At 39.8% G+C, this 26,993-nt stretch overlaps 1 protein-coding gene across 13 annotated transcripts in view; it reads right to left on the reverse strand.

Moving 5' to 3' along the window:
• Nucleotides 1–26,993, reverse strand: part of LOC109926406 (solute carrier family 28 member 3-like) — a 184,823-nt gene that overhangs the window by 155,577 nt on the left and 2,253 nt on the right. For all 13 annotated transcript variants that reach the window (XR_007261780.1, XR_007261779.1, XR_007261778.1 and 10 more), the window contains exons 2-4: nt 24,373–24,425; nt 14,252–14,332; nt 2,928–3,028 (exon numbers count right to left, since the gene is read on the reverse strand). Coding sequence is in view for 9 of the 13 variants with exons in the window: in XM_048595196.1 (XP_048451153.1) it covers nt 2,928–3,028; nt 14,252–14,332; nt 24,373–24,425 (235 nt within the window). In the remaining 4 variants the exon portion in view is untranslated. The remainder of the gene's footprint in view (nt 1–2,927; nt 3,029–14,251; nt 14,333–24,372; nt 24,426–26,993) is intronic.

Below are 26,993 nucleotides of genomic sequence, written 5' to 3' on the forward strand. Positions count from 1 at the left end.
GAAACAATAGTGTTGAGCTGGAATAACACATCAGGCCAGGCAGCATCAGAGGAGCAGGAAAGTTGACGTTTTGTGTCGGGACTCTTCTTCCGAAGAAGGGTCCTATCCAGAAACATCAACATTCCTGCTCCTCTGATGCTGCCTGGCCTGCTGTGTTCCTCCAGCTCTACACAATATGGGCTATTTTGTTATGAGCTCAACAATATCCATTGGTGTTGTTGATGTTATGATCATTTCAGTAAATGGATAGTCATCCATCACATTGCTAACCTTGTAGATCAGGAAGCCAAAAGATAAGTTAATCATCATTAAGTACACAGCCTCTGACCTAATCTTATAGCCACAATATGTAACTCTCTGCTTCAGTTAAGTTTCTGGTCAAGGGCAAACCCAGGACGTAGATGATGGAGAAGTCAGCAATAGTAATGCAGTTTAATGTCAAAAAGAGATGCTGGCACTTATTAGCATTAGCCCAAATGTAATCCACGTTTGCAGCATAAGGAGTTGCAAATGGAACTGCACAACTGTCAGCAAATATCCTCCTTCAGATCTTATGATGGACAGGAAGGTCACTGATAAAGCAACTGAACAGATTAAGCCAAGGTCTCTAGCAACCATAACCAGTTTCTTCCATGCTAGATAAGACTTCATTCAGCGTAGGGGGGCTCCCCCTCATTCCCAGAAGTTCAGATTTGCTAGGATTACTTGCCTCAAATGAATCAAATGTTGACTTGACAACAAAGGTAAGATGACAAAGATGACAAAGTTGACATCTTACTTCACTTCTGGATTTTAACTCTCTTTCCAAGTTTGGGCCAAGGCTGAATGAGGTCTGATACTTATTAGTCCTAGCACAAATAGAACTTTGGTGAGCATTTATTAATGAGTAAGTGCCACCTAGTAACACTGTTGACCTTTCATCACTTGTGAAATTACTAAGATTGGCTGATGGGGCAGTAGGTGGTTGGATTATGTTTGTCTCTTTTTTTTGAGGACTGGATATGCTGGAAGATTCTAAAGAATTTCCCAGAGATGCCCGAGTTGTGGCTATACCAGACAAGTTTAGCGAGAGGTACCGCTCTTTCTGTAGCACAAGTCTCCAGCACTACAGCCTTGCTACATTCACTGTACCCAGCCATTTCTTTATATCAAATGGAACATATCAAATTCGACGAAGACTGGTATGCGAGACACTGAGGGAGCAGTGATGGGTCGTCCATTCAGCACTCATGGCTGAACGACTCATTGCAAAAATTCTGAATTTTTACTGGATGATTTACTTATTCAGATGTTCAATGATTCCAACCCCACCGCCCACCACCCACCACATTCCCCCCGTCTCCCACCCCGCCATGTTCAGCCTAAACCAATGTAACCTAGTTGTTAAAGTAATTTGCACTGGTCATGAGAAGTCAAGCAGTTTGTTCTCAATTGCGATTCTAAAATTGTGATCTCGTGGTCTGCTTTTCAAAATGTTTGTCTTTAGCAAGATCTAAAAATGGAATTAAGTGAAACAGCTGCACAGTTCACAAAAGAAGATGAGCAGACTTTGAAGAATAACAGATGGCAATCTACAAGAAACATTAGAACATAGGAGCAGGAATAGGTCATTCAGTCCCTTGAGCCTGTTCCACCATTCAATGAGATCATGGCTGATCGCTGACCTAACCCCCATCTACCTGCCTTTGGCTCATATCTCTTAATACCTTTAACAAAACTTTATCCATCTCACATATTTCAAATTACTAAATCTAGCAACGACTAATATTTATAGAAGCTTGATTCAAACCTCTACGACCCTGTCCAGTCCTACTTTTCAGGCTATGCTCCCTAATTCTAGAATCTCCAATCAGTGGAAATAGTTTCTTTATTTATCCTGCCTTTTCCTGTTGTTATCTTGAAGACTTTCATTCAGATCACTCTTAACCTTCTAAATTCTACAGAAAACAGGCCTATTTGTATAATATGTCCTTATGACTTAATTCCCTGCCATACTGGTATAATTTTTGTAAACCTTTCTCCATGGCCAAAATATCCTCCCTAACAATGAGCTAAGAGTTGGAACACAATTCGCTATAGCACAAAATGAAAATGCCAATTCCAAATCACAATAGTAACTTTGCTGTATGTTTCCAAACGCAGAACTACCAGTCAGTCAAACAAACAGATATTTTTTCAACCTAGTTACTATAAACAGTCAAAACAATTTAATGAATGTCTGCAGATCATTTTCCCTAGTGCCTGAATGCATTGTCTCTTGGCTTGTTAAGGAACGCTTTATACTTACTACCTGAAGGCCAGGGTACATTTGCCAGAAGCAGTGTTTTGGAATTTAAGCTTCTGAATTCAGTGGCAAACCTATGGTGGATATGATTTTGTGCCATTGTCGTTAACACAGCCTACCTATATCTTCTTGCTGCTATACTGTTTAACAGAACTGGCCAAAAATGAACAATATTAAATAGTAGAACCCCTGTTACTCCAGGGTCCAGGTTCATATTGCTAAGTGGGAAAACAGACCTAACCTGACAAACTTGTAAGTCCTCAAAATAGGTTCGCTAATCAGTCCACAGAAGACTGAAAGTAAACTGTAAATGTGTCTGCATTGAAAGCACCGACTTTCTCAGAACTCAAAAGAATGGAGATCATGAAAGCCACTGAAAATATTATCCTTATTTAAACATGGCAATTTCAGTCACTGTGGAAAAAAAATTGCCATTATTTTTCAAAAAGCAATAATTGTTATAAACAAATCCTTACATTCCAGTTTTTTCCATTATAAGCGTTTAATAGGAATGTCTCCCCTTAGAGGAATTCACTTAAAGATATGACTGAAATAACGTTTATATACAACATTTTGTACCATATACCAAAAATTAATACATAATTAATCATGTTTTCTGTTATTAACTGATCTTGAACACTACCTGTCAGGAAGACGATCCGAATTACACGATGAATAATTTTTTTGTGCTTTGAATAGAATTCTTGCACCTGTTCATGTTTCTTTCCACAAGCTCTGAAGAGGCTGAACAGACAAAACAATGGATCAATTGTAAAAAGATTTAATTTATTGGATCTCGTTACTGATAGACCTTGTATGTCTCTTGCAGTATGTGTGTTGCGAGATGCAATAATATTTGCGTGACAACTAATATTGAATGTATGTAACTATATGTGTAGGGAGAGATAAGTGTTTTCTGCGTTCATTTGATTATACATGGGTGTATGTTTAAGTGTACATTAAAATACTAATATATAGTTGGTGAGATGTGAACTTCGTGTATGCACAAGTTCATCCATGCACATTTCCATTTTATTACAAAATTGATAGAAAAGAATACCACTGGCATCAAAATGAATACTAAAGGATAGTTCTTCAAAGTAGCAGAAGATAAGAAGTGGATCCCAAGGATCAGTGCCAGTTTGTCTGGTTCAAAATGTGCAATTCACACTTGTAACTTAAACTTTGGAATCAACTTCAAAATCTCTAAATTTGTGGATGACACCATATGGGAAAGATCATCAACACTGAACAGCTCTGCGATAAATTACAAAAATACATTAATGCAGAATGGGCATATACTTGCAGATTAATTCTGACCTAGGTAAATATAAGGTACAATGTTTCGGTAAACTAAGAAGACTGAACATAAATTGCAAAATACTAGGATCACAGGGATTTAAGAGCAGAAATACGCAAAACACAAACATGAATCTCAGTTAATAAGGCCAAAAGAAAACCAAGCATTCAAGTTTATTTCTGGAGAAACAGAATTGAAAAGAAGAGATATTATGCTAAACTTCTATCAAATTATAGTTAGACCACAATTGGAAGGTCTGATCATCACATTTCTAGACCTATCAGCAATCATTAGATTTTGCAGTTTATATTCTTACATTTTATTTCTGCTCTGCTTCTGACTTTAAGCAAATCTTCACTACACTTTTTTTTTTAATTTAAATGTTAATTTGTTGACATTAATTTAGAACTAAGCACAATTGTGCTTTGATGAAATACTTGAGTTAATCATGTAAGCAATAGTAATATTAGTTGTAGTTTTGGTTCTCCCCATCCACCACAAAGGTCTTTCGATGCTGACCAACACAGGCCATATTTGCAACAGTTGCATTGTCTGAATTATTTGCTTTTTTCAGACTTGCCAATATTATTTTTTTTTTATTCAATCACCCTTGAACTAAAAGCCAGGACAAAGAATAGCCTTGCAAGTGGGTGGAGTCAGGAGATGGACTTGGAATGATCAGCAGTATGACTTGATTAATGGCATGTGGGAAAAACCATCAAAACATTATATTAACAGCCCAAGTTCTGTAGGCTTTACATAAACCTGTAAGAAGTTGATAAGGGTTTATTATTGTCAGACTCCTGTTTTGGGAAAGTCTGAAGAAGCCATCAAAAGCTGGAATGGAGCAAGAAATTGAACAAAGAAGGGCACAACCTCTAGAGTTCAGTGTTTCAACCAGAGTGGTCTCGTCAACTACCGAAGACTGACTGGTGAGTCCACCCACGTGTAAGGCTATTCAGAGATGTGGCGATCTATGCTGTGATGTTCACAGGAAAGAACTTGAAAAATCAGTTGAATCAAACTTAAAAGGTTTAAGGTAGAGGAGTCATCTCTCCAAATTTAAACTTCTGTAAAGTGATTGTGTTGGGAAATAGGGTGAAACCTTGACTTGCTGAGTGTTATAAGATTTTTATAACCTGTGTTCTATATTTAGATAGATTAGGTTTCTTCATTTTATTGTTTTTCTCTATATGTAATGAACTTGTTTTATTGTTAAAGAAAATCTTCAGCTTTGTGTACTTCTGTTTCAGTAAATGGCCATTACATTGAATTTTTTCTTTGGAATGATCTATTGGGGCAGATATCATTCTGGAATCTTCCTTTTCTGTCAGTAACAGTAGCTGATATCACAATAATGTACTCAGGAGATGTGCATCATTTTAGGCATTTGTCATGAACAGATTAATTTGGGGGTGTTTTACCATTTTTGGAGTTGTTCTGAACAGACCAATTTGGGTTACCATTTGTGCTATAATAAAGGGTCTTTCTTTGTATATACTCACATGGCATTTTCTTTCTAATAATGTTATCTTTTATTTTATTGTTTATAATTTTTTATGAATGATTTATTTAAAAAGTTGTTTTAACACATTATTTGCCATTAAGTCATTCTCACACATCCAGAGTACTGGTCCAAACTTAAGTGAGACTACAAAGTTGATGGCAGGTGGGAAACACCATTGAAACGTTATACTAACAGACCAAGTTTGACAGAATCTGTACATCTGTGACAAGAAGTTGATAAGTCTGACCTATATGTCCATTTTATAGTATAAAAGCATTAGCAATGATGATAAAGAAATATTTACAAGGATGATTACAGAACTGTGGAATTATAGTTATTAGGAAAGGATAAACAGGTCAGGCTGAATTTTACCAGAAAAGTGTTAATTTTGGTGAGTTTCATGGAGGGTTTGTCTTCATGAGTCTTAACAAGATTTCTCATTCTATCTTTCCAATCTTGCCCCTATGACAACTTATTGCTATATCCTCCCCCCTCACCATGGGCAGAAGTATTGGCAATTTCCAGGATCTCCCAGAATTCATGGCACTGCTGCTACTTTGAAACCCAGTCATGCACCTAGTCAAGCACTGACAGTCTAGCTGCTGTCTTCTGCTCCAGACATATCACAGGGAAACTGGTCTCCCACTTTGCAATAGGGACCAGATTCCTAGTGGCCAGGGGATGCGTGTGGAGCATGCCCTGAGATATTGGTGACTGGTGCTCAAGATGGGGGGCTGGGGTAACAAGTTGATGAGCTGGAGTTGCCAGGTTACTGCTGGTAACTTACATGTTGAGCATTCATGTCTAGTTTCGATCTGGAGAGTGGGAGAAGTGAAAATTGCATATCAAAGAGATGTGATTGACTAATGACAAGATGTTATGCAAATTGGCATCTCCCCTCTCACCAGCAAGAATAATGTCCCAGTGTTCAACATTTGGTTGTAAAATGGGACTTTTTTTTGCTCTCGACATCAGATATCTCCTTCCAGCCAATCTCACCCAATTCTACCAGTTTTCTTGTCAATGTCCACAACATTTAATGCTGGGAAAATTCAGCCAGGAGAGTTTCTTTTCTCTTGAAGAAGACTGAAAATGACCGAATGCATCTTTAAAGTTATTAAAGGTTTTTATTGGGTAAACATGGGATTTCCACTGACGAGAGGACAAAACCAGAAGACTTCATTATAAGATATTCACAATGAAATCAAATTGAGAATTCTGAAGAAATTTTCTTGCCTGGGGAATAAGAAGAATGAGAAATCCGCTACCGTAGACAGTGACTGAGATGAAGAGTATAGATTCAGTTAAGGTGAAGATAAGTAAATATAAACAGGAGGATGCTGTTGTTAACAGTGAGATGAAAAAGGGAGGTAATCAGTGCTGGGACCACAACTGTTTACAACATATGCTTCCATCCTCCATGTCATTTATATTGTGTCGCAGCCAAATTCGCATACAGCACAAAAATAAGTGGAAAGGCAGGTGGCAAGAGGAATACAAACAGTTTACAGAGAGATGTTGATAGGTTAAGTAAGTTGACAAATGGATTATAGTGTGGGAAAATGTGAAATTGTTTATTTTGTAAGGGAAAACAGCAGTATTATTTAAACAGAGAAAAACTGCAGAAAACTGCAACACCAAGGAAATTAGGGGTACTTCTGCATGAAACAGAGAAAGCTACACCACACAGGTGCAGCAGGTAATCAGAACGGCTAATGGAATGTTAGCCCTTATTTCAAGGGTTTGGAGTATAGGAAACAGGAAGTCTTACTACAACTTTACAAGGTGCTGGTGAAACCACATCTAGTGTATTGTGAGCAGTTTTGGTTCCCCTATCTTAGAAAGGATAGTATTCCATTGGAGGCAGTTCAGGGAAAGTTCACTAGGATGATCCCAGATATGGTGGAATTGTCTTACGAGCAAAGGTTTAAAAAGGTTAGAGTCACAGAGACATACAGCACGGAAACAAATCTTTCAGTCCAACTCAATCATGCCAACCAGAGATTCTACATTAATCTAGTCCAACTTGCCAGCATTTGCCCCCTAACCCTCTAAACCCTTCCTGCTCATATATACATTCAGATGCCTTTTAAATGTTCTAATTGTACCAGCCTCCACCACTTCCTCTGGCAGCTCACTCCATATATGCGCTACCCTCTGCATGAAAAAGTTGCCCCTTAAGTCCCTTTTAAATCTTTCCCCTCTCACCTTAAACCTATGCCCTCTAGTTTTGACTCCCAACCCAGGGAAAAGACCTTGTCTATTTACCCTATCCATGCTCCTCATGATTTTATAAATTTCCATAAGGTCACCCGTCAGCCACTGATGCTCCAGGAAAAATAGCCCCAGATGATTCAGGCTCTCCCTATAGTTCAAAACCTGAAACCCTGGCAACATCCTTGTAAATCTTTCTGCCAGGGTTATAGGGTTTGAGCTATTCTATAAGTTAGAACTTACTCAAATGGAATTTAAAAGAATGAGGGGTGATCCAATTGAAACATGTAGAATTCTTAAGGGGCTTGGCAGGGTAAATACTGAAAGGATGTATCTCCTCATGAGAAAGTCTAAGACCAGAGGATATAGTCTCACAATTAAGAGATGTCAATTTTAGACTGGGATGAGGAGGAATTTCTTCTGAGGGTTTGAAACTCCCTTGCCACAGACAACTGTGGGGCCAGAGTCCTAGCATTTATTTAAGGTTGAGATAGATTCTTGATCAGTAGGAGAATCAACAATCATAGGGACTGGGCAGTAAAGTGGATGTAAGGAATGTTGATCAGCCATGATCCTACTGAATTGCAAAGAAAGTGGTCTCCTTATTTCCGACGGTCTTAGGGTTAGAGGAGAGTTTAAACATTGAAATAGACCGGTTGGTCTTTTTCTGTGTCATCAATTCTGTATAATTTTAATTCAGCTCTGGTCTATAATTACTGTAGAATGCCTTAAAGACAGTGATAAAATAAATTCAAAAATAAATGCAAAAAAATGTATTTTGATTAGGAATGCAAAGAATCAATCGTGAACTGGAAAGGATAGAAATGAGGAATGTAAAGCTATTTAGAAGGTAAATGCACGGTGATGAATTTAGCCCTGAACTTCAGTCCAATGAAGTGAATCAGTGAATACAGAAATGGATAAAGTAGGTGAGTCAATGTATACCATTGTGGAGGAACATCTCAGACTGTATTGTGCATCAGGTGGGCCATTGTGTCAAGAACAAGCAAATTTAGGGTTGCTGAAAATGAAGAAAACAGGAATAGTCAAAATGAAGTTGCGAGAGACAAAAGGGGATCAAATTGGTTACTCGAGAGATTACACATTAGAAGGTAAAGTCTTGAAATCTTGTTCCAGAAAGCAGAAATTTGAATGGAAGATAGAGTCAGAGTATACAGCACGCAAACAAACCCTTCCATCCAAGTCGTCCATGCCAAACAGATATCCTAGATAAATCTAGTCCCATTTTCCAGCATTTGGCCCATAACCCTCTAAACTCTTCATATTCATATATCCATCAAGATGCCTTTTAAATGCTGTAATTGTACAAGCCTCCACTACTTCTTCTGGCAGCTCATTCCATACATGCACCACCCTCTGCGTGAAAAAGTTGCCCCTTAGGTCTCTTTTAAATCTTTCCCCCCTCACCTTAAACCTATGCCCTCTAGTTTTTGACTGCCCCACCCCTGGGAAAAGACTTTGTCTATCCACCCGATCCATGCACGTCGTGACTTTATAAACCTTTGTCAGGTCACTCCTCAGCCTTCGACACTCCAGGGAAAATAGCACCAGCCTATTCAGCCTCTCCCTATACCTTAAACCCTCCAACCCTGGCAAAATCCTTGTAAATCTTTTCTGAATCCTTTCAAGTTTCACAACATCCTTGCTATAGCAGGGTGGCCAGAGAAGCTCCTCTTTCCCCTCGTAATCTATTAAAAAGAGTGGTTAAAAGAAAGAAAATTCCTGATCTCCACTTCACAAATAACAAGAAACAATTTATTTATTTAACTCAACAATGAACAAATTAACAAAATTACTAACAAATTCCCCCTTATACTACTAACAACTTCCTAACTGGTTTAAATTCTATTGGAATGCTGTTTAAATAAAGACAAGTCGCACTAATATAAACCCAATTAATATGAAGCAACAAATTATAACTTAGTCTGTGCGAACTTGGAGAGACTGCCTTCTGGAATATTCTGTCGTCTCTGGTCTCCTCATAAACACCTTTCTTCCGTTAATTCTGCCAACAGGGATATTTTCTCTCCGTAATTTCTTCAATGAGAACTTTGAGCTAAAATACCATGGTACCTTTGCTTAATTAGATGGGCTTTCTCAGAGCTGAATGGTGCTAACTCTGGCAGGTGACTCCGTGGTTACTGGCAAGTATCTTTGTCAGAGACAGCTAAAGAAGTTTCTGCATTTGTAACCCCAAATGGGTTGCATCAATTTAAAGTAATGCCCTTTGGTATGAAGAACGCACCAGCCACATTTCAAAGACTTATAAACAGAGTTGTGGCAGGATTGAATAATTGCGCTGTCTACATAGAGGACTTAGTGATCTTTAGCCATTCATGGAAAGATCACATGGTACATTTGGCAGACCTCTTTAAAAGACTATGGGAGGCAAAGCTGGTTATAAACTTAGCAAAAACTGAATTCACAAAGGTAGAAGTGACATCCTTGGGATATAACATCGGACATGGAATGATGACCTCGAGAAACATAAAGACGAAGGCTATCGAGGAAATTCCGAGACCATCCTCGAAGAAACAGCTGCTTCAATTTTTGGCACTGAGCAGAATCTACCAGAAATTTATGCCAAACTTTAGTAGCACAGAGACACCGCTGACAGATTTGCTAAAGAACAACACAAAATGTCAGTGGACAGAACAATGCCAGGGGGCATTTGAGAATTTAAAAGCCTTATTAACCACCATACCAGTTTTAGCTCCAAAATTTCTCAAAATCCTTTAAAGTCGCTATCAACACCAGCAATATAGGGGTTGGAGCTGCATTGATGCAGGAGGATGATGGTGGAATTCAAAGGCCAATTGAATATTTTTCAAAGAAACTCAATATTCATCAGAGAAAATGTTCTACTGTTGAAAAAGAATTATTGAGTTTGGTACTATCCTTACAACATTTTAAGGCTTATGTTACGAGCATAATGTCAGAGACAGTTGTGTATACAGACCACAAGCACCTCACTTTTTTGGAAAAATTTAGGGACAAAAATATGAGACTATTTCATTGGGGTCTTATGTTACAGGCTTTTAACTTACAAATTGTATATGTTGTGGGACGGCAAAATGTTGTTGCAGATGCATTATCGCGGGTTTAAAGAAAATGTGTAGACAAGATAGAATCAGAACAGTTCAATGTTATGTATATTTAGAATTAATATGAAAGGTATAACTTTAGAGTACTGAGCTATGTATTTCATGGTAATACTGTTAAGATTTAGAAAAACAAATGAAGCCATCTTTTCATAATGATGGTTCATTTTTTTCTTAAGGGGTGGGAAATGTTACAAAGTTGCACAGAGTAATTGTGATGTGGAAGACAGGAAGCTAAAACATGTGGTTCCTTTAAGAAATTTGTGCTTTGTCTGTACCTAGAAATTAGCAGCTGAAGTTGCCAATATAGAGAGCCTCAAAAAGTGAAACAACTGTTTCAAAAAAGCCTTACAGATGGCAGGCAAAACAGCAATCCTATTCCACTCTCCAAGAACTTCCTCATTATCCAACTTACTTTGAGGCACATTAAAATCAAGTGATTCGGATTCTGATTTATCGCTGAGGTTCCCTGTCCCTGTCGTAGTAGGGTTTCAACATATTCATATGACATACCCAATAAAACTTCTTTCTATCCGGCATCTTTACCAGATAATTCACCTGACTCAACTACTTCTAAATCTGATAGGACCACAATACCTTGCTTTGAAGGGGTCTCCTACCACTGGTATCAGCACCAATACTTTATCCCCACAAGCAAACATCCGAAATTTAGATTTCTTATCTGCTTCTTGCTTCATAAGATGCTGTGCCACCTTCAGATGTTGTCTAGCTAATTCACCAATTCTGTTTAATCTATCTCTCACCTCAGATACATAATCCAAGTCAGATTTGACTTCGGACCTTTCAACTTTTCCTTAATTTTAAAGGCTCTCCTACTTTGTGTCTGAATATCAAGTCAAATGGAGTAAACTGAGTCGATTCATTTGGGGCACCTCTAAGGCAAAGAACTATGAATCTGCACTCCAAGGTCTCTTTGTTCAGCAATTCCCCAGAGGACCTTACCATTAATGTATACATCCTGTCCTGATTTGCCTTTCCAAAATGCAGCACCTCATATTTATCTAAATGAAACTCCACCTACCAGTCCTCGGCCCATTGGCTCACCTGATCAAGATCCCAGTGTACTAAGGTAACCTTCTTCGCTGTCCACTACACCTCCAATTTTGATGTCATCTGCAAACTTACTAACCATACCTCCTATGTACACCCATACATCCAAATCATTTATATAAATGAGGAAAAGCAGTGGACTCAGTACCAATCCTTGCGGCACACCACTGGTGACAAGTCTCCAGTCTGAAAAGCAACCCTCCACCACCCCACTCTGTCTTCTTCCTTCAAGCCAGTTCTATATCCAAATAGCTAGTTCTCCCTGTACTCCAAGTGATCTAACCTTGCTAACCAGTCTACCAAGAGGAACTTTGTCAAACACCTTACTGAATCCACATAGATCACGTCCACCGCTCTGCCCTTGATCATCTTCGTTACTTCTTCAAAAAATTCAGTCAATTTAGTGAGGCATGATTTCCCCCGCACAAAGCCATATTGACTATCCCTAATCTGTCCTTGCCTTTCTAAATACATGTGAATCCTGTTCCTCAGGATTCCCTCCAACAACTTGCCCACCACAAATGTCAGGCTCACTGGTCTATAGTTCCCTGGCTTTTCCTTACTACCTTTCTTAAATAGTGGCACCACATTAGCCAACCTGCAGTCTCTGGCACCTCACCTGCAGTGATCAATGATACAAATATCTCAGCAAGGGGCCCAGCAATCACTTCCCTAGCTTCCCAGACTTCTAGGGGATACTTGATCAGGTCCCAGGGATTTATCCACCTTTATGCGTTTTAAGACATCCAGCACCTCTTACTCTGTAATATGGACACTGTTCAAGATGTCGCTAAATATTTCCCACGTTCTATATCTTCCATATCCTTCTCTGTAGTAAGCAACGATGCAAAATACTCATTGAGTATCTCTACCATCTCCTGCTGTTCCACACATAGGCAGCCCTGCTGATCTTTAAAGGGTCCTATTCTCTCCCTAGTTACCCTTTGTCCTGAATGTATTTATAAAATTCCTTTGGATTCTCCTTAACCCTATTTGCCAAGGCTATCTCATGTCCCCTCTTTATCCTCCCGATTTTCCTCTTAAGTATACTCCGACTGCCTTTGTAGTCTAAGGATTCACTCAATCTCTGCTGTCCATACCTGATATATGTTTCTTTTCTCTTGTCCTCCAGCATTCCCTACACCTACCCAGCCTCGCTCTTCACCCTAACAGGAGCATACTGTCCCTGGACTCTGATTATCTTATTTTTGAAGGCTCCCCATTTTCCATCCTTTTACCTGCGAACATCCAAACAACTTTGCAAGTTCTTGCCTAATACCATCAAAATTGGCTTTCCTCCGATTCAGAACTTTAACTTTTAAATCAGGACTATCCTTTTCCATCACTGTTTTATAATGAATAGAATTATGGTCGCTGACCCCCAAGTACTCCTCCACTGACACCTCAGTCACCTGCCCTGCCTTCTTTCCCAACAGTAGGCCAAGTTTGCACCTTCTCTAATAGGTACATTCACATACTGATTCAAAAAATTTTCTTGTACACACTGTCTGTGTGGAGTTTGCACATTCTCCCCGTGTCTGCGTGGGTTTCCTCCGGGTGCTCTGGTTTCCTCCCACAGTCCAAAGATGTGTAGGCTAGGTGGATTGGCCATGCTAAATTGCCCATAGTGTTCAGGGGTGTGTGGGTTATAGGGGGATGGGTCTGGGTGGGATGCTCCAAGGGTCGGTGTGGACTTGTTGGGCCAAAGGGCCTGTTTCACTGTAGGGATTCTTCTATTCTAAATTCCGCTCCATCCAAGCCCTTAACACTGTGGCAGTTCCAGTCTACGTTTGGAAAGTTAAAATCCCCTACCATTACCACCTGATTATTCTTACAGATAACCGAGATCTACGTACAAATTTGTTTCTCAATTTCCCACTGACTATGGGGGGGGGGGGTCTATAGTACAATCCCAGGAAGATGATCATCCCTTTCTTATTTATCAGTTCCACCCAAAGAACTTCCCTGGACATATTACCAGGAATATGCTCCCGACGTACAGCTGTAATGTTATCCCTCATCAAAAATGCCACTCCCCCCGCCTTTTTATCCTTTCTATAGCATCTATACCCTGGCACCTTAAGCTGCCAGTCCTGTCCATGTCTGACCCACATCTCGGTGATTACTATGGTATCTCAGTCCCATGTTCCCAACCATGCCCTGAGTTCACCTGCCTTACCTATAAGGCCTCTTGTGTCGAAATAAATGCAGTTTAATTTATCAGTCCTAGCCCTTTCCCTGCTTTGTTCCTGCCAGCCCTGACTGTTTGATTTGCTCCTTTCCCTAACTCTACCAGTCTCAGATTGATCTCTTTCCTCACTATCTCATGGGGTCTCAACCCCCACCATTACTAGTTTAAATCCTCCCGAGCACCTTAGCAATTCTCCCCCCAAGTATATTAGTCCCCTTCCAATTCAGGTGCAATCCGTCCTTCTTATATACGTCACTTCTACCCCAGGAGAGATTCCAATGATCTAAAAATGTGAATCCTTCTCCCCTGCACCCAGCTCCTCAGCCACGCATTGATAAATAAATACTTGGTTAATAATTATTATTCCAGTAAACCTGTGATATGCTATTTTCTAAATTTTATTATTGGAACCATTAGGATCAATTCGTGACATACCTGCCCTTGATTTATTGTTCAGTTATCTACATGACATGTAAGACAATGCACTTTAACCTACTTCTGTTTCCAAAGTTAAACAAAGAAAAATGTGAACATTTTTAGTCTTTACATGCAAGTTTCATACCTTTTAATTTTAAAGTGTGATTTATCTTCCAATGCATGCTGTGTTGGCTCCACATCTAAAGTTGTCTCTGACTGGGGGTCACTGTCATAACATTAAAAAAATTTGTGATATCAATTTGTGTTGAAATACTTTTTTAAACATGAGGTAAAAGTAAATATACCTACATTACACCATAAGACCAAAAGACATAGAAGCAGAGGTAGGCCATTCAGCCCACCAAGTGTATTCCACCTTCAATGAAATCATAGCTGATCTGATAATCCTTAACTCCACTTTCCTGTCTTTTCCCCAAACCCTTGATACCCTTGCTGATTAAGAAAATCTATCTCCGCCTTGAATATACTTAATGACCCAGCCTCAATAGCCCTATATGACATAGAATTTCACAGATTCCCAACCCTCTTAGAGAAGAAACTCCTCCTCACCACTATCTTAAATTGGACAACCTCCTATATTGAAATTATGCTCTCTGGTCCTCAACAGTCTACCTTGTCAAGCCCTCTAAGAATCTTGTATGTTTCAATAAGTCATTTCTCTTTCTTCTATATTCCAATGAGTACGGGCCCAAACTATTCAACTTCTCCTCCATCCTTGATATCAGCCTAGTGAACTTTCTTCAGACTGCCACCAAAGCCAATACGTTTTTCCTTAGATAAGGGGCCCATAGATGTTCACAGTATTTCAGCTGTGGTCTGACTCACACCTTGTACAGTTTTAGCAAAACTGCACAATAATTTTGTACTTTATTCACCTTGAAACAAAGGCCAACTATTTCCTATTACTCATTGAACTTGAATGCCAGCTTTTTTGAGATTCACAGACAAGGACTCTCAAATCCCTCGGTTCTACAACTTTCTGCTGTCTTTCTCCATTTAAATAATATTCAGCTCCTCTGTTCTTCCTGCTAAGTGCAAAACTTCACAATACCACACATTAAGTTCCATCTGCCAACATTTTGCCCACTCACTTAACCTATCTATATCCCTCTACAGACTCTTTGTCTTATCCTCACCACTTGCCTATCCACCTATTTTTGTGTTATCCACAAACCTAACCATAGTAGATTTGTTTTCCTCATCCAAGTCATTAGTATCTTCGTAAATATTTATGGCTTCAGCACTGATCCCTATGGCACACCAGTAGTTATAGGTTGCCAATCTAAAAATGATCCCCTTATTCCAACTCTGTCTTTATTAGTTAGCCAATCCTCTATCCATGCGAATTTACTTCTTTCAACATAGTCAGATCTTACCTTGTTAAGTGGCCAAATGTGTGGTACCTCAGCACACCTTCTGAAGATCCAAATATATTACATCCACTACTTCCTCTTTATCTATCCTACTTGTTACCTCCTCAAACAATCCCGGTAAATTTGTCTGGCATGATTTCCTCTTATGACACCATGGTGGCTATGCTGGATCATATTGTGCATTCCTAAATATACATCCTTTGTAACAGACATTGACATTCTCCCAACAATAGACATTAAGCTAACTGGCTTACAGTTACTTGTTTTTTGTCTCCTTCCCTTTATCTCTTGATGAGTTAATATCTGGTCGATTTATCAATCCAGATGTTGTTAACTGCCCAGCAACAGCTTTCGGGGTCAAGCTGCAGTTTGTCACAGAACTGAAAGACAGCAGTTGCGCTCAGAGCTCCAGGAAAAGTGTGCTAGCCCAGACAGGATTCTCCATCTCTCACCCTCTTGAAGACAAACAACACAAAACCTCAAAAAAGAACTTCTAAGCACTCAAAACCATGTCCTACTGACGGGCTATAGAACTAACGTCCACCATGGTTGATTATGAAGTGCCAAAACCAAAAGAACTTATAAAGGCACTTCATTCTCAACAATTGATCCACAGAATTTTCTCCTTTTTGTCCATGTCTTATACTCGTATTTTTGCAGATCTTTGTCTTGTCTGTATATCTGTTCTATTTGGGCCCCATATCTCAGGAAGGATGCACTGGCCCTGGGTTGGGTTCAGAGGAGGTTCACAAGAATGGTCCCAGGAATGGAGAGTTTAACATATGAGGAACGTTTGAGGATTCTGGGACTATACTCATTGGAGTTTAGAAGGGTGAGAATGGATCTAATTGAAACTTACAGAATACCAAATGGCCTGGACAGAGTGGATGTTGGAAAGATGCTCCCATTGGTAGGAGAGATGAAGACCCGAGGGCACAGCCTTAGAGTAAAGGGAAGACCTTTTAAAACTGAGATAAGGAGAAACTTCTTCAGCCAGAGAGTGGTGAATCTATGTAATTCACTGCCACAGCAGGCTGTGGAGGCCAGGCCATTGAGTACATTTAAGACTGAGATAGATAAGTTCTTGATTATCAAGGGGGAATGTGGCAGGGGGATGGGAACCAAATGAGGTGGTTAGTGGACAGTAAGGAGGTAGTAACTAAAGCCTGTAAGGAACTAGATAATGAAGTCAGAGTGACTAAGGGGAAAGAGAAGGCAGAGAGCAGATGATGAACGCAAAGGGACAGGTGGTCTGAGGTGCATTTGTTTTAATACGAGAAGTGTAGTAGGTAAGGCAGATGAACTTAGGGCTTGGATTAGTACCTGGGAGTATGATGTTCTTGCTATTACTGAAACTTGGTTGAGGGTAGGGCAAGATTGGCAACTAAATATCCCAGGATATAGATGCTTCAGGCAGGATAAAGAGGGAGGTAAAAGGGGTGGAGGAGTTGCATTACTGGTCAAAGAGGATATCACAGCTGTGCTGAAGGAGGGCAGTATGGAGGACTCGAGCAGTGAGGCAATATGGGCAGAGCTCAGAAATAGGAAGGGTGCGGTAACAATGTTGGGGCTGTACTACAGGCCTCCCAACAGCAAGCATGAGATACAGGTACAAATATGTAGACAGATTATGGAAAGATGTAGGAGCAACAGGGTGGTGGTGATGGGAGATTTTAATTTTCCCAACATTGACTAGGATTCACTTAGTGTTAGGGGTTTAGATGGAGCAGAATTTGTAAGGAGCATCCAGGAGGGTTCTATAGAGCAGTATGTAAATAGTCCAACTCGGGAAGGGGCCAGACTGGACCTGGTGTTGGGGAATGAGCCCGGCCAGGTGGTTGAAGTTTCAGTCGGGGAGTACTTTAGGAATAGTGATCACAATTCCGTAAGTTTTACAATATTCATGGACAAAGACGAGAGTGGTCCTAAAGAAGGAGTGCTAAATTGGGGGAAGGCCAACTATAGTAAAATTCGGCAGGAGCTGGGGCATGTGGATTGGGAGCAGCTGTTTGAGGGTAAATCCACATTTGATATGTGGGAGGCTTTTAAAGAGAGGTTGATTAGAGTGCAGGACAGACATGTCCCTGTGAAAACGAGGGATAGAAAGGGCAAGATTAGGGAACCGTGGATGACAGGTGAAATTGTGAGACTAGCAAAGAGGAAAAAGGAAGCATACATAAGGTCTAGGTGAATGAAAACAGACAAAGCTTTAGAAGAATAACGGGAAAGTAGGACCAATCTGAAACAAGGAATTAAGAGGGCTAAAAGGGGTCATGAAATATCTTTAGCAAACAAGGTTAAGGAAAATCCCAAAGCCTTTTATTCGTACATAAGGAGCAAGAGGGTAACTAGAGAAAGGGTTGGCCCACTCAAGGACAAAGGAGGGAAGTTATGCGAGGAGTCAGAGAAAATGAGTGAGATTCTTAATGAGTACTTTGCGTCGGTATTCACTGAGGAGACGGACATGGTGGATGTTGAGGTTAGGGATAGATATTTGGTTATTCTAGGTCAAGTCAGCATAAGGAGAGCGGGGAAGTGTTGGGTATTCTAAAAGGCATTAGGGTGGACAAGTCCCCAGGTTCAGATGGGATCTATCCCAGGTTAGTGAGGGAAGCGAGAGAGGAAATAGCTGGGGCCTTAACAGATATCTTTGCAGCATCCTTCAGCACGGGTGAGGTCCCGGAGGACTGGAGAATTGTTAATGTTGTGTTGTCCCCTTGTTTAAGAAAGGTAGCAAGGATAATCTAGGTAATTATAGACCGGTGAGCCTGACGTCAGTGGTGGGGAAGCTGCTGGAGAAGATACTGAGGGATAGGATCTACTTACATTTGGAAGAAAGTGGGCTTATTAGTGATAGGCAGCATGGTTTTGTGCAGGCAAGGTCATGTCTTACCAACTTGATAGAATTCTTTGAGGAAGTGACAAAGTTGATAGATGAGGGAAGGGCTGTAGATGTTACATACATGGACTTCAGTAAGGCATTTGATAAGGTTCCCCATGGTAGGCTGATGGAGAAAGTGAAGTCGCATGGGGTCCAGGGTGTACTAGCTAGTTGGATAGAGAACTGGCTGGGCAACAGGAGACACAGAGTTGTAGTGGAAGGGAGTTTCTCAAAATGGATAACTGTGACCAGTGGTGTTCCACAGGGATCCGTGTTGGGACCACTGTTGTTTGTGATATACATAAATGATCTGGAGGAAGGTATAGATGGTCTGATTAGCAAGTTTGCAGATGACACTAAGATTGGTGGAGTAGCAGATAGTGAAGGGGACAGTCGGAGAACACAGCAGAATATAGATAGATTGGAGAGTTGGGCGGAGAAATGGCAGATGGCGTTCAATCCAGGCAAATGCAAGGTGATGCATTTTGGAAGATCCAATTCAAGAGCGAACTATACAGTAAATGGAAAAGCCCTGGGGAAAATTGATGCACAGAGAGATCTGGGTGTTCAGGTCCATTGTACCCTGAAGGTAGCAACGCAGGTCGATAGAGTGGTCAAGAAGGCATACAGCATACTTTCATTCATCGGACAGGGTACTGAGTACAAGAGTTGGCAGGTCATGTTACAGTTGTATAGGACTTTGGTTCGACCACATTTGGAATACTGCGTACAGTTCTGGTCGCCACATTACCAAAAGGATGTGGATGCTTTGCACAGGGTGCAGAGGAGGTTCACCAGGATGTTGCCTGGTATGGAGGGTGCTAGCTATGAAGAGAGGTTGAGTAGATTAGGATTATTTACATTAGAAAGACAGAGGTTGAGGGAGGACCTGATTGAGGTCTACAAAATCATGAGAGGTATAGACAGGGTGGATAGCAAGCTTTTTCCCCAGAGTGGGGGACTCAATTACTCGGGGTCATGATTTCAAGGTGAGAGGGGAAAAATTTAAGGGAGATATGCGTGGAAAGTTCTTTACGCAGAGGGTGGTGGGTGCCTGGAACACATTGCCAGCGGAGGTGGTAGAGCCGGGCACGATAGCGTCATTTAAGATTTTTCTAGACAGATACATGAACAGGCAGGGAGCAGAGGGATATAGATCCTTGGAAAATAGGCAACAGGTGTAGATAGAGGATCTGGATCGGCGCAGGCTTGGAGGGCCGAAGGGCCTGTTCCTGTGCTGTAATTTACTTTGTTCTTTGGATCAAGGGTTACAGGGAGAAAGCGGAAGAATGGGGTTGAGGAACTTATTAGCCATGATTGAATGGCGGAGCAGACTCCATGGGCCGAATGGCCTAATTTCTGCTCCTATGTCTTATGGTCTCTTATCTGTGCATGAACATGTGTATTGGGATTTCAAGGGGGTTTAGTTAAGTTTGCTTATTAGCAATTAATCATCTGCTTTGCTACTGTTAAGAGAATGCGTTTGCTTATAGAAAATAAGTTTTGTTTCCATGTTTATTAATGAACTTGGTTGTTTATTTTCTCTTAAATGGTGGTCACTTTAGCCAAATTGACCATTATAGTGATTAATTTGTTTTTTATACATTTGTGACAGCTTGAGAAAATTTGGTGCTTCACTTCCAGCGCATTCTTCCCATTAGGGTTGTGAAATTTGGCACAAAAAAATGTTCAGAGCTTTCAGTCTCAAATTTTCAGAACTTTTGATCTTCAGCCACTCCTACTCCTTACTTTAAGCACTTACAGCCAGTTGTTCTAGTTCCTCTTTATCTATTTTTAGGTTGGACATTATCTCAGCCACATGCTCTTTAACTTTGGCAGTATCTTGTTCATCATTGAAGCCAAAGCAATATTGTCTTCCCATGCGCACAAGGCACTTTTTTGTCCCTGATTAGCCTCACCTCTCGTCTTGCAAGATTTTAAAATTATTATAGAAGACTTGTGGATTTCAAGAATGAAGTGGCACAAGTGAATGCAGTGTAAATGAACGAACATTTATCACAGTTTTACAGCATTTAGATCAACTAAGGAAAGAAAAAAGTTCCAATCTGGAGCAAATATACTGAACTGGTGAAGCACTCAGGTTAGAAGGTTGAGATCTAATCGTAATTAACCCGGACCACTTGCTGCAATAGCATAGATCTTGCAGCTGCCCCTGGAATTGCAGGCTTACTTAAAGATTTGTTATAGTTTTATGACAGTTATTATACTACACTAATAAGATTTTTATTCATTTTGTTTCTTTAACATTAAAACAACCAAACAAAACTAATCATGATGTTTTTTTCAAATGAACATTTTTTTTTAAAATAAGTTTTTCGAAGACCTACAGTGAATGGCTGAATTTTTTTATTATAAAATAAGAAGCTTAAAAAAGTACATGTTTGAAAGGGAGTTTCTTTTTTACATTGCAAGTGTTTATTTTGGTAAAGCTTTCTTTTAAAATAAGAGTGTCATGACATGAGTTTAAAGGCATTATGTTCCTGTTAGAGTGAAGAGTAAGATTAAAGGACAATGGATGAAAAAACATATTGAGGCTCTCGTCAAGAATAAAAGAATCTTATTTCAGACATAGACAACTTGGTCCAACTGAATCTCTTAATCAATATAAAGACCATAGGGGCATTCTTAAGAAAGAAATCAGGAAATTAAAGAGGGGATATGAAATATCATTGGCAGATAAGGTTAAGGATAATCCAAAGAGATTCTACAAGTACATTAAGAGTAAAAGGGTAACTAGAGAGAGGGTAGAGCCCCTTAAAGATCAAGGAGGTCATCTTTGTGTTGAAGCCAAGAGATAGGAGAGATAATAAATGAATATTTTGCATCAGTTTTTTTTACTGTGGAGAAAGAAATGGAGGCTAGAGAATGCAGGGAAGTAAATTTTGATGTTTTAAAAACAGTTCACATTACAGAAGAGGAAGTTCTGCAGGTCTTAGAGAATATAAAGGTGAATAAATCTCCAGGTTCTGATCTAATGTATCCCAGAACATTGCCGGAGGTAAGACTGCATCATCTATAACTACAGGTGAGGTGGCTATAATAGGAGGGTGGCTAATGCTGTGCCTTTATTTAAGAAAGGTTGTAAGTAGAAACCAGGGAATCATAGACCTGTGAGGCTGACTTTGGCTGTGGGTAAATTGTTGGAGGTGATTTTAAAATTTAGGATTTATCTATATTTATAGAGGCAAAAATTGATTAGGAATAGTCAACATGGTATTGTGTGAGGAAAATCATGTTTCACAAACCTGATTTGATTTTTTTGAGGAAGTCACCAAAAAGATTGATGAGGGCAGAGCAGTAGACATTGGTTTCTTGGATCTTAGTAAAGCCTTTGACAAGGTTCCGCATGTTAGACTAATTAGTAAAGTTAGGTCACATGGGATTCAGAGTAAGCTTGCCAATTGGAGACATAATTGGATTAACGGCAGGAGACAGAGTGGTAGTGGAGGGTTGTTTTTTGGACTGGAGGGCTGTCACCAGCGGTGTTCCACAGGGATTGGTTCTGGGTCCTCTTGTTTGTCATTTATATAAATGATTTGGAGGAGAATATAGCAGGCGCAATTAGAAAGTTTGCAGACGGCACCAATATTGGTGGCATTGTAGACAGTGAAGAAGGTTTTCTAAGATTACAAAGGGATCCTGATCAAATGAGTTAATGGGCTAAAAAATGGCAAACGGAGTTCAATTTGGATAAATGCGAGGTTATTACACTTTGATACAACAAACAAGGGTAGGGCTTATACAATTAATGGTAGGGCCTTGGGTAGTGTTGTAGAACAGACAGACCTAGGGCTTCAGGTACATAATTCTTTGAAATTTGTGTCACACAGTCAAGGTAATTAAAAAGGAATTTAGCACGCTTGCCTTCATGGCTCAGTCCTTTGAGTATAGGAGTTGGGGAGTCATGTTGACTTCGTACAGGACATTGATGAGGGCTCTTCTGGAGTGGTGTCCAGTTCTGGTCACCCATTATAGGAAGGATATTATTAAGCTGGAGAAGATTCAGAAGAGATTTGCCAGGATGTTTCTGGGTATGGAAGGTTTGAGTTACAAAGATAGGCTGGATAGGTGGGACTTCCTTCACAGGAGTGTAGGAGGTTGAGAAGTGACCTGATGGAAGTTTATAAAAGCAGTACAGATAGGGTTAATGGTAGGTGTCTTTTCCCTAGGATGGGGGATTGCAAGACTAGGGGGCACATTTTGAAGGTGAGGGGAGTAAGATTTAAAAAGAGACATGACGGGCAAATTTTTTTTTTTTTTTTTTTTACACAGAGGATGGTTTGTGTGTGGAATGAACTTACTGAGGAAGTGGTGGATGTGGACACAATTACAACATTTAAAGGCATTTGGATGAGTACACGAACAGGAAGGGTTTGGAGGGATATGGACCAGGAGCAGGCAGGTGGGATTAGTTTCGTTTGGGATTATGTTCAGATTGAATGTTTGGACTAAAGTGTCTATTTTTGTGCTGTATAACTCTATGACTCTCTAACAGAGCTAAAGGTTGGAAGGTAAGACTGTGGTCAACAAATGGCTTTCCTTAAACTTAGTGTCAGGGAAGACTCCAGATACAGTCAATTATTTTTGGGGGAGGATGCTAGCAAAGCCAGAGCTCCCCAGATAATGGAAGAGATAGAGTGTAAGATTAAACGGAAAGGGAGAATTAAGACAAACGTCAAGTTGATAATACATGCTGAATGTGGAACATTCAGAACCAAAATGAAAAGGGAAAGAAGGACAAAGTATGTTATGGAAAGTAAAGGACAGTTAATACAAGAAGAAATCCAAAAGTCTTCAATAAATGCATAAACAATTTACAAAACTAAAATCAATAGATAAAGCCAATTAGGAGCAGTAAGTTCTGAAGCAAAATATTAAATATTCTTGTTGAAATATTGTTAAGGCCCATAGCCTTTGCAGTAAGTAGTGACATCAGCTATTCCTTTGTGTCATATAAAGTGAATTAAATTGGCTGAAACCTGGCACATGCAATACTACAGTCTTCAGGAGGAAATCAAGATGGATCATTCACTCAACACTTCTGGCTGAAATTAGCTCCAAATGCTTCTTTAATGTCTTTTGCATTGAACTCCGCTGGACACACCCAGCACTAAACATAGGGATTCTTGTGGAATCTTCTCCTCCTGTTAATTGTTGAATTTTCCATCAATGTTCACTGTTGCATGTGGCAGGATTGCAGAGCTTAGATTTAATCTGTCTATTGCAACGATTTCTACTTTTGGTATTCAAGTAGTCCTGTGTTGTAGCTTCATCAAATTGACACATTGTTTATAGGGTATACCTACTGCAGCTCCCACTATGGCCTCCTGCACTCTTCATTAAACCAAGGTTGATCCACCAGATTAACGGTAATAGTGGAGTGCAGGACATGCAGGCTACAGGGTAGCAGATTGCATTGAATACAATGCTGCTGCTGCTGAAGGCACACAGTGCCTCATAAATGCCTAGTTTTGAGTTATTAATCTGTTCAAAATCTATCCTATTTAACAGGTTGGTGCTACCAGGCATCACGAGGAAGGATACCTTCAAGGGGAATTCAGAATTTCATCACAAGGACTGTGCAGTGTCTGCTCCAGATGATACTGTCACAAACAAATGTATCAGCAACAGGTGGATTATTGAGGTCGAGTTGGTTTCTTGCTCTTATTGGTTCCTCAATACCAGGTGCAGAACCAGTCTAGTAGTTATATCCTTTAAAACACAGCCAGCTAGTCAGTAGTGATGCTACTGAGCCACCATTCAAGATGGACATTGGAGTCCCCTAGCCAGAATACAGACTGTACGCACACCACCCTCAATGCTTCTTCCCATTTGTAGAAAATAAAGTACAGATTCATCATCAGAGGGATCCTTGTTGAATTGATGCCATTTTTCAGAAAAGTATATTACCTGCAACAATACTTTCAAAAGATTGATAAGTCAATCTTAAATTTGAAGAAATACCAATACCTTTCTGAAGCAATCTGTGCATCTCCTGTGCCCAATTCCTCTTCACTTTCAGCCTCAAACATAAACAAAGTTTAAATTAGTAACAGAAAAAGTAATTTTCATAGATTTCAAAGTAAAATTCAATAAATTGCTTATAATGAAATAATTTGGTAATAAGAAAGCATTGTGCGTTCAGTCTCCGTGTGCAAGTTTTATCAAAGTAATAAATAATTGCTTGGTGGTACATAACTTTAACCATTACTAAAGGAAACAAAGAGTTGTAGCTTTTCATCTTGAACTGGAAGAAACTGACTTAAGCAAAGACTCCTTGTTCTGATAAATGCAAGACAAAAAGCTTCAATTTGGTACCTCCTTTTAGCAACATTTCAGATAAGAAACTTTACAGCAAAAAAAAACTGTACTTCAACCTTTAATGATTCATTTATTTGCATTGACCTTAGAAACAGAAAGAATTATCAACTTAAATTGTGTATACAAACAAAATCCAAACTGACTTTATATCATTATATAGTTAATCTTTTCTTTGCTCTGCTTCAAAAATGAGTTTTAGACACAAGAAACTGAAGCAGAAGCAGACTACATGGCCTAGTATAGTCTGCTCCACCCTTACAAAATAATGATAAGCACACAAATCCAAACTCAACCAGGTGAATCACTCTGACACCATCTTGAGTAGAGTGCCTGGACCTGCCAAAAATCTACATAACTTGCAGCAGTCTGAAGAATTGCAAAGAATGGTTTACAATACAACTGCCAAACAGACATATTAAACAGCAATTGGCAAATTGAACATAATGCACTGAATGCAATCAAATTTAAAACTGGATATTTCCCTCAGCATATCTATCAACTTGTACAAATTTTCTGCCTCGCTAATTTGGGCCAAATCCGTTTATACATCAGTAAAGATTTACCGAAAAAAAAACACCTAATGTTTGATGTTTGACCTTTTTTTCTATTCTTACATTAAGTTTGCGTATGCTGCAGTCACAATTCCCCAACTGGTCTCATTGTCCTCCATAAATTATCAACCTTGCTTCATTTTCCAAAATATTGCCTCTCAAGAAATATGCTGATCTAGAAACCAGCCCTAGACTCATTGAGTAATGAATAATGAATAACTGTCTTTCAATTGAAACACCTACTCTTGATCCAAGAAAGACAAAACACAATACTTTCTTAATGGCTTAAATTACTAGGGGCTGTCAAGGGATGTGGGTGGTCGGGTACACAGCAAAGTGAACAGTAGGGAATAGATGCAAAGAGTAATCAAAAAGACTGATTCGATGTTTATTTCTCCATTAGGAAAGATGGAATACAAAAGGAAATGAAGTTATACACCATTTGTACAGTATCTTGGTCAGACTACATTTTGAGGTACTGCTTTCAACAACAAACGTTGGACTTGGAGGAGGTACACAGCAGAATCTTGTATTTGAGGGTTTAAAACTGTAATTTACAAGAACAACTTGTAGAAACCTGGAGTGTATTCCCTCAAGTTTAGGCAGCTATCACTATTGTGCTCACTGGTCTACACTAACTATCAGTTTAACAACATCTCAACAATGTCATACTACACTTTTTAAAAAATTTTGATCTAGGTTTTCAAATCCTTCCAGGTCATTGTCTTCACTAACTCGTAGAGTCTTTCTTCAAGTCTAAGCTCTTGAGCATCTAATGTTTTGTTTGCGCCATCACTAAATGGTCATGGCTTAAGCCTCTCCATTTCTCTCTCTTTTTATTTAAAGGGTGCCTCACAAACATTCTTTTGGTCATCTGTTTGAATTTATACCTATGTGGCTCATTGTGAAATTGTTTACCAATAAGCCAGTGATATCACTTTGGGATGTTTTATTACATTAAAGACGAGGTGTCCAATCAGATATTTACAATTATATGGGACATGAGTGGAAATATAAAGAAACTGTAGATCTGGTGGGAAAATTCTTGAAATCAAAGCTAGGCCATATTTTCTCCCCTCAATCTGGGCTGTAAATCTGAAACTTTCACCCAAAAGGTTGTGATTGCTAAGTCAATCAAATCCCAAGACTGAGACTGATGGGCTTTTGGTTGTTGACGATATCAAGAGATATAATGAGTCGGCAGGCAAAATGGAATTGATTAGCCATACAATGTGACCGAATAGCATCTTTGACGAGACAACAAGGTGCAGGGCTGGATGAACACAGCAGGCCAAGCAGCATCATAGGAGCAGAGAGGCTGATGTTTCGGGCCTAGACCCTTCATCAGAAAAGGAGGAGGGGAAGGGGGTTCTGAAATAAATAGGGAGAGAGTGGGAGGTGGATAGAAGAGAGGAAACAAACAGGTCGAAGAGGCGGGGATGGAGCCAGGAAAGGTGAGTGTAGGTAGGGAGTTAGGAAGGGGATAGGTCAGTCCAGGGAGGACGGACAGGTCAAGGGGGCGGGATGAGGTTGGTCGGTAGGAGATGGAGGTGCGGCTTGAGGTGGGAGGAAGGACAGGTTAGGGGGGCAGGGACGAGCTGGAATGGTCTTGGGATGCGGTAGCGGGAGGGGAGATTTTGAAACTTGTGAAATCCACATTGATACCATTGGGCTGCAGGGTTCCCAAGCGGAATATGAGTTGCTGTTCCTGCAACCTTC

Source organism: Rhincodon typus, chromosome 3 (genome assembly GCF_021869965.1).
Source record: "Rhincodon typus isolate 14 chromosome 3, sRhiTyp1.1, whole genome shotgun sequence".
Lineage (NCBI taxonomy): Eukaryota > Metazoa > Chordata > Chondrichthyes > Orectolobiformes > Rhincodontidae > Rhincodon > Rhincodon typus.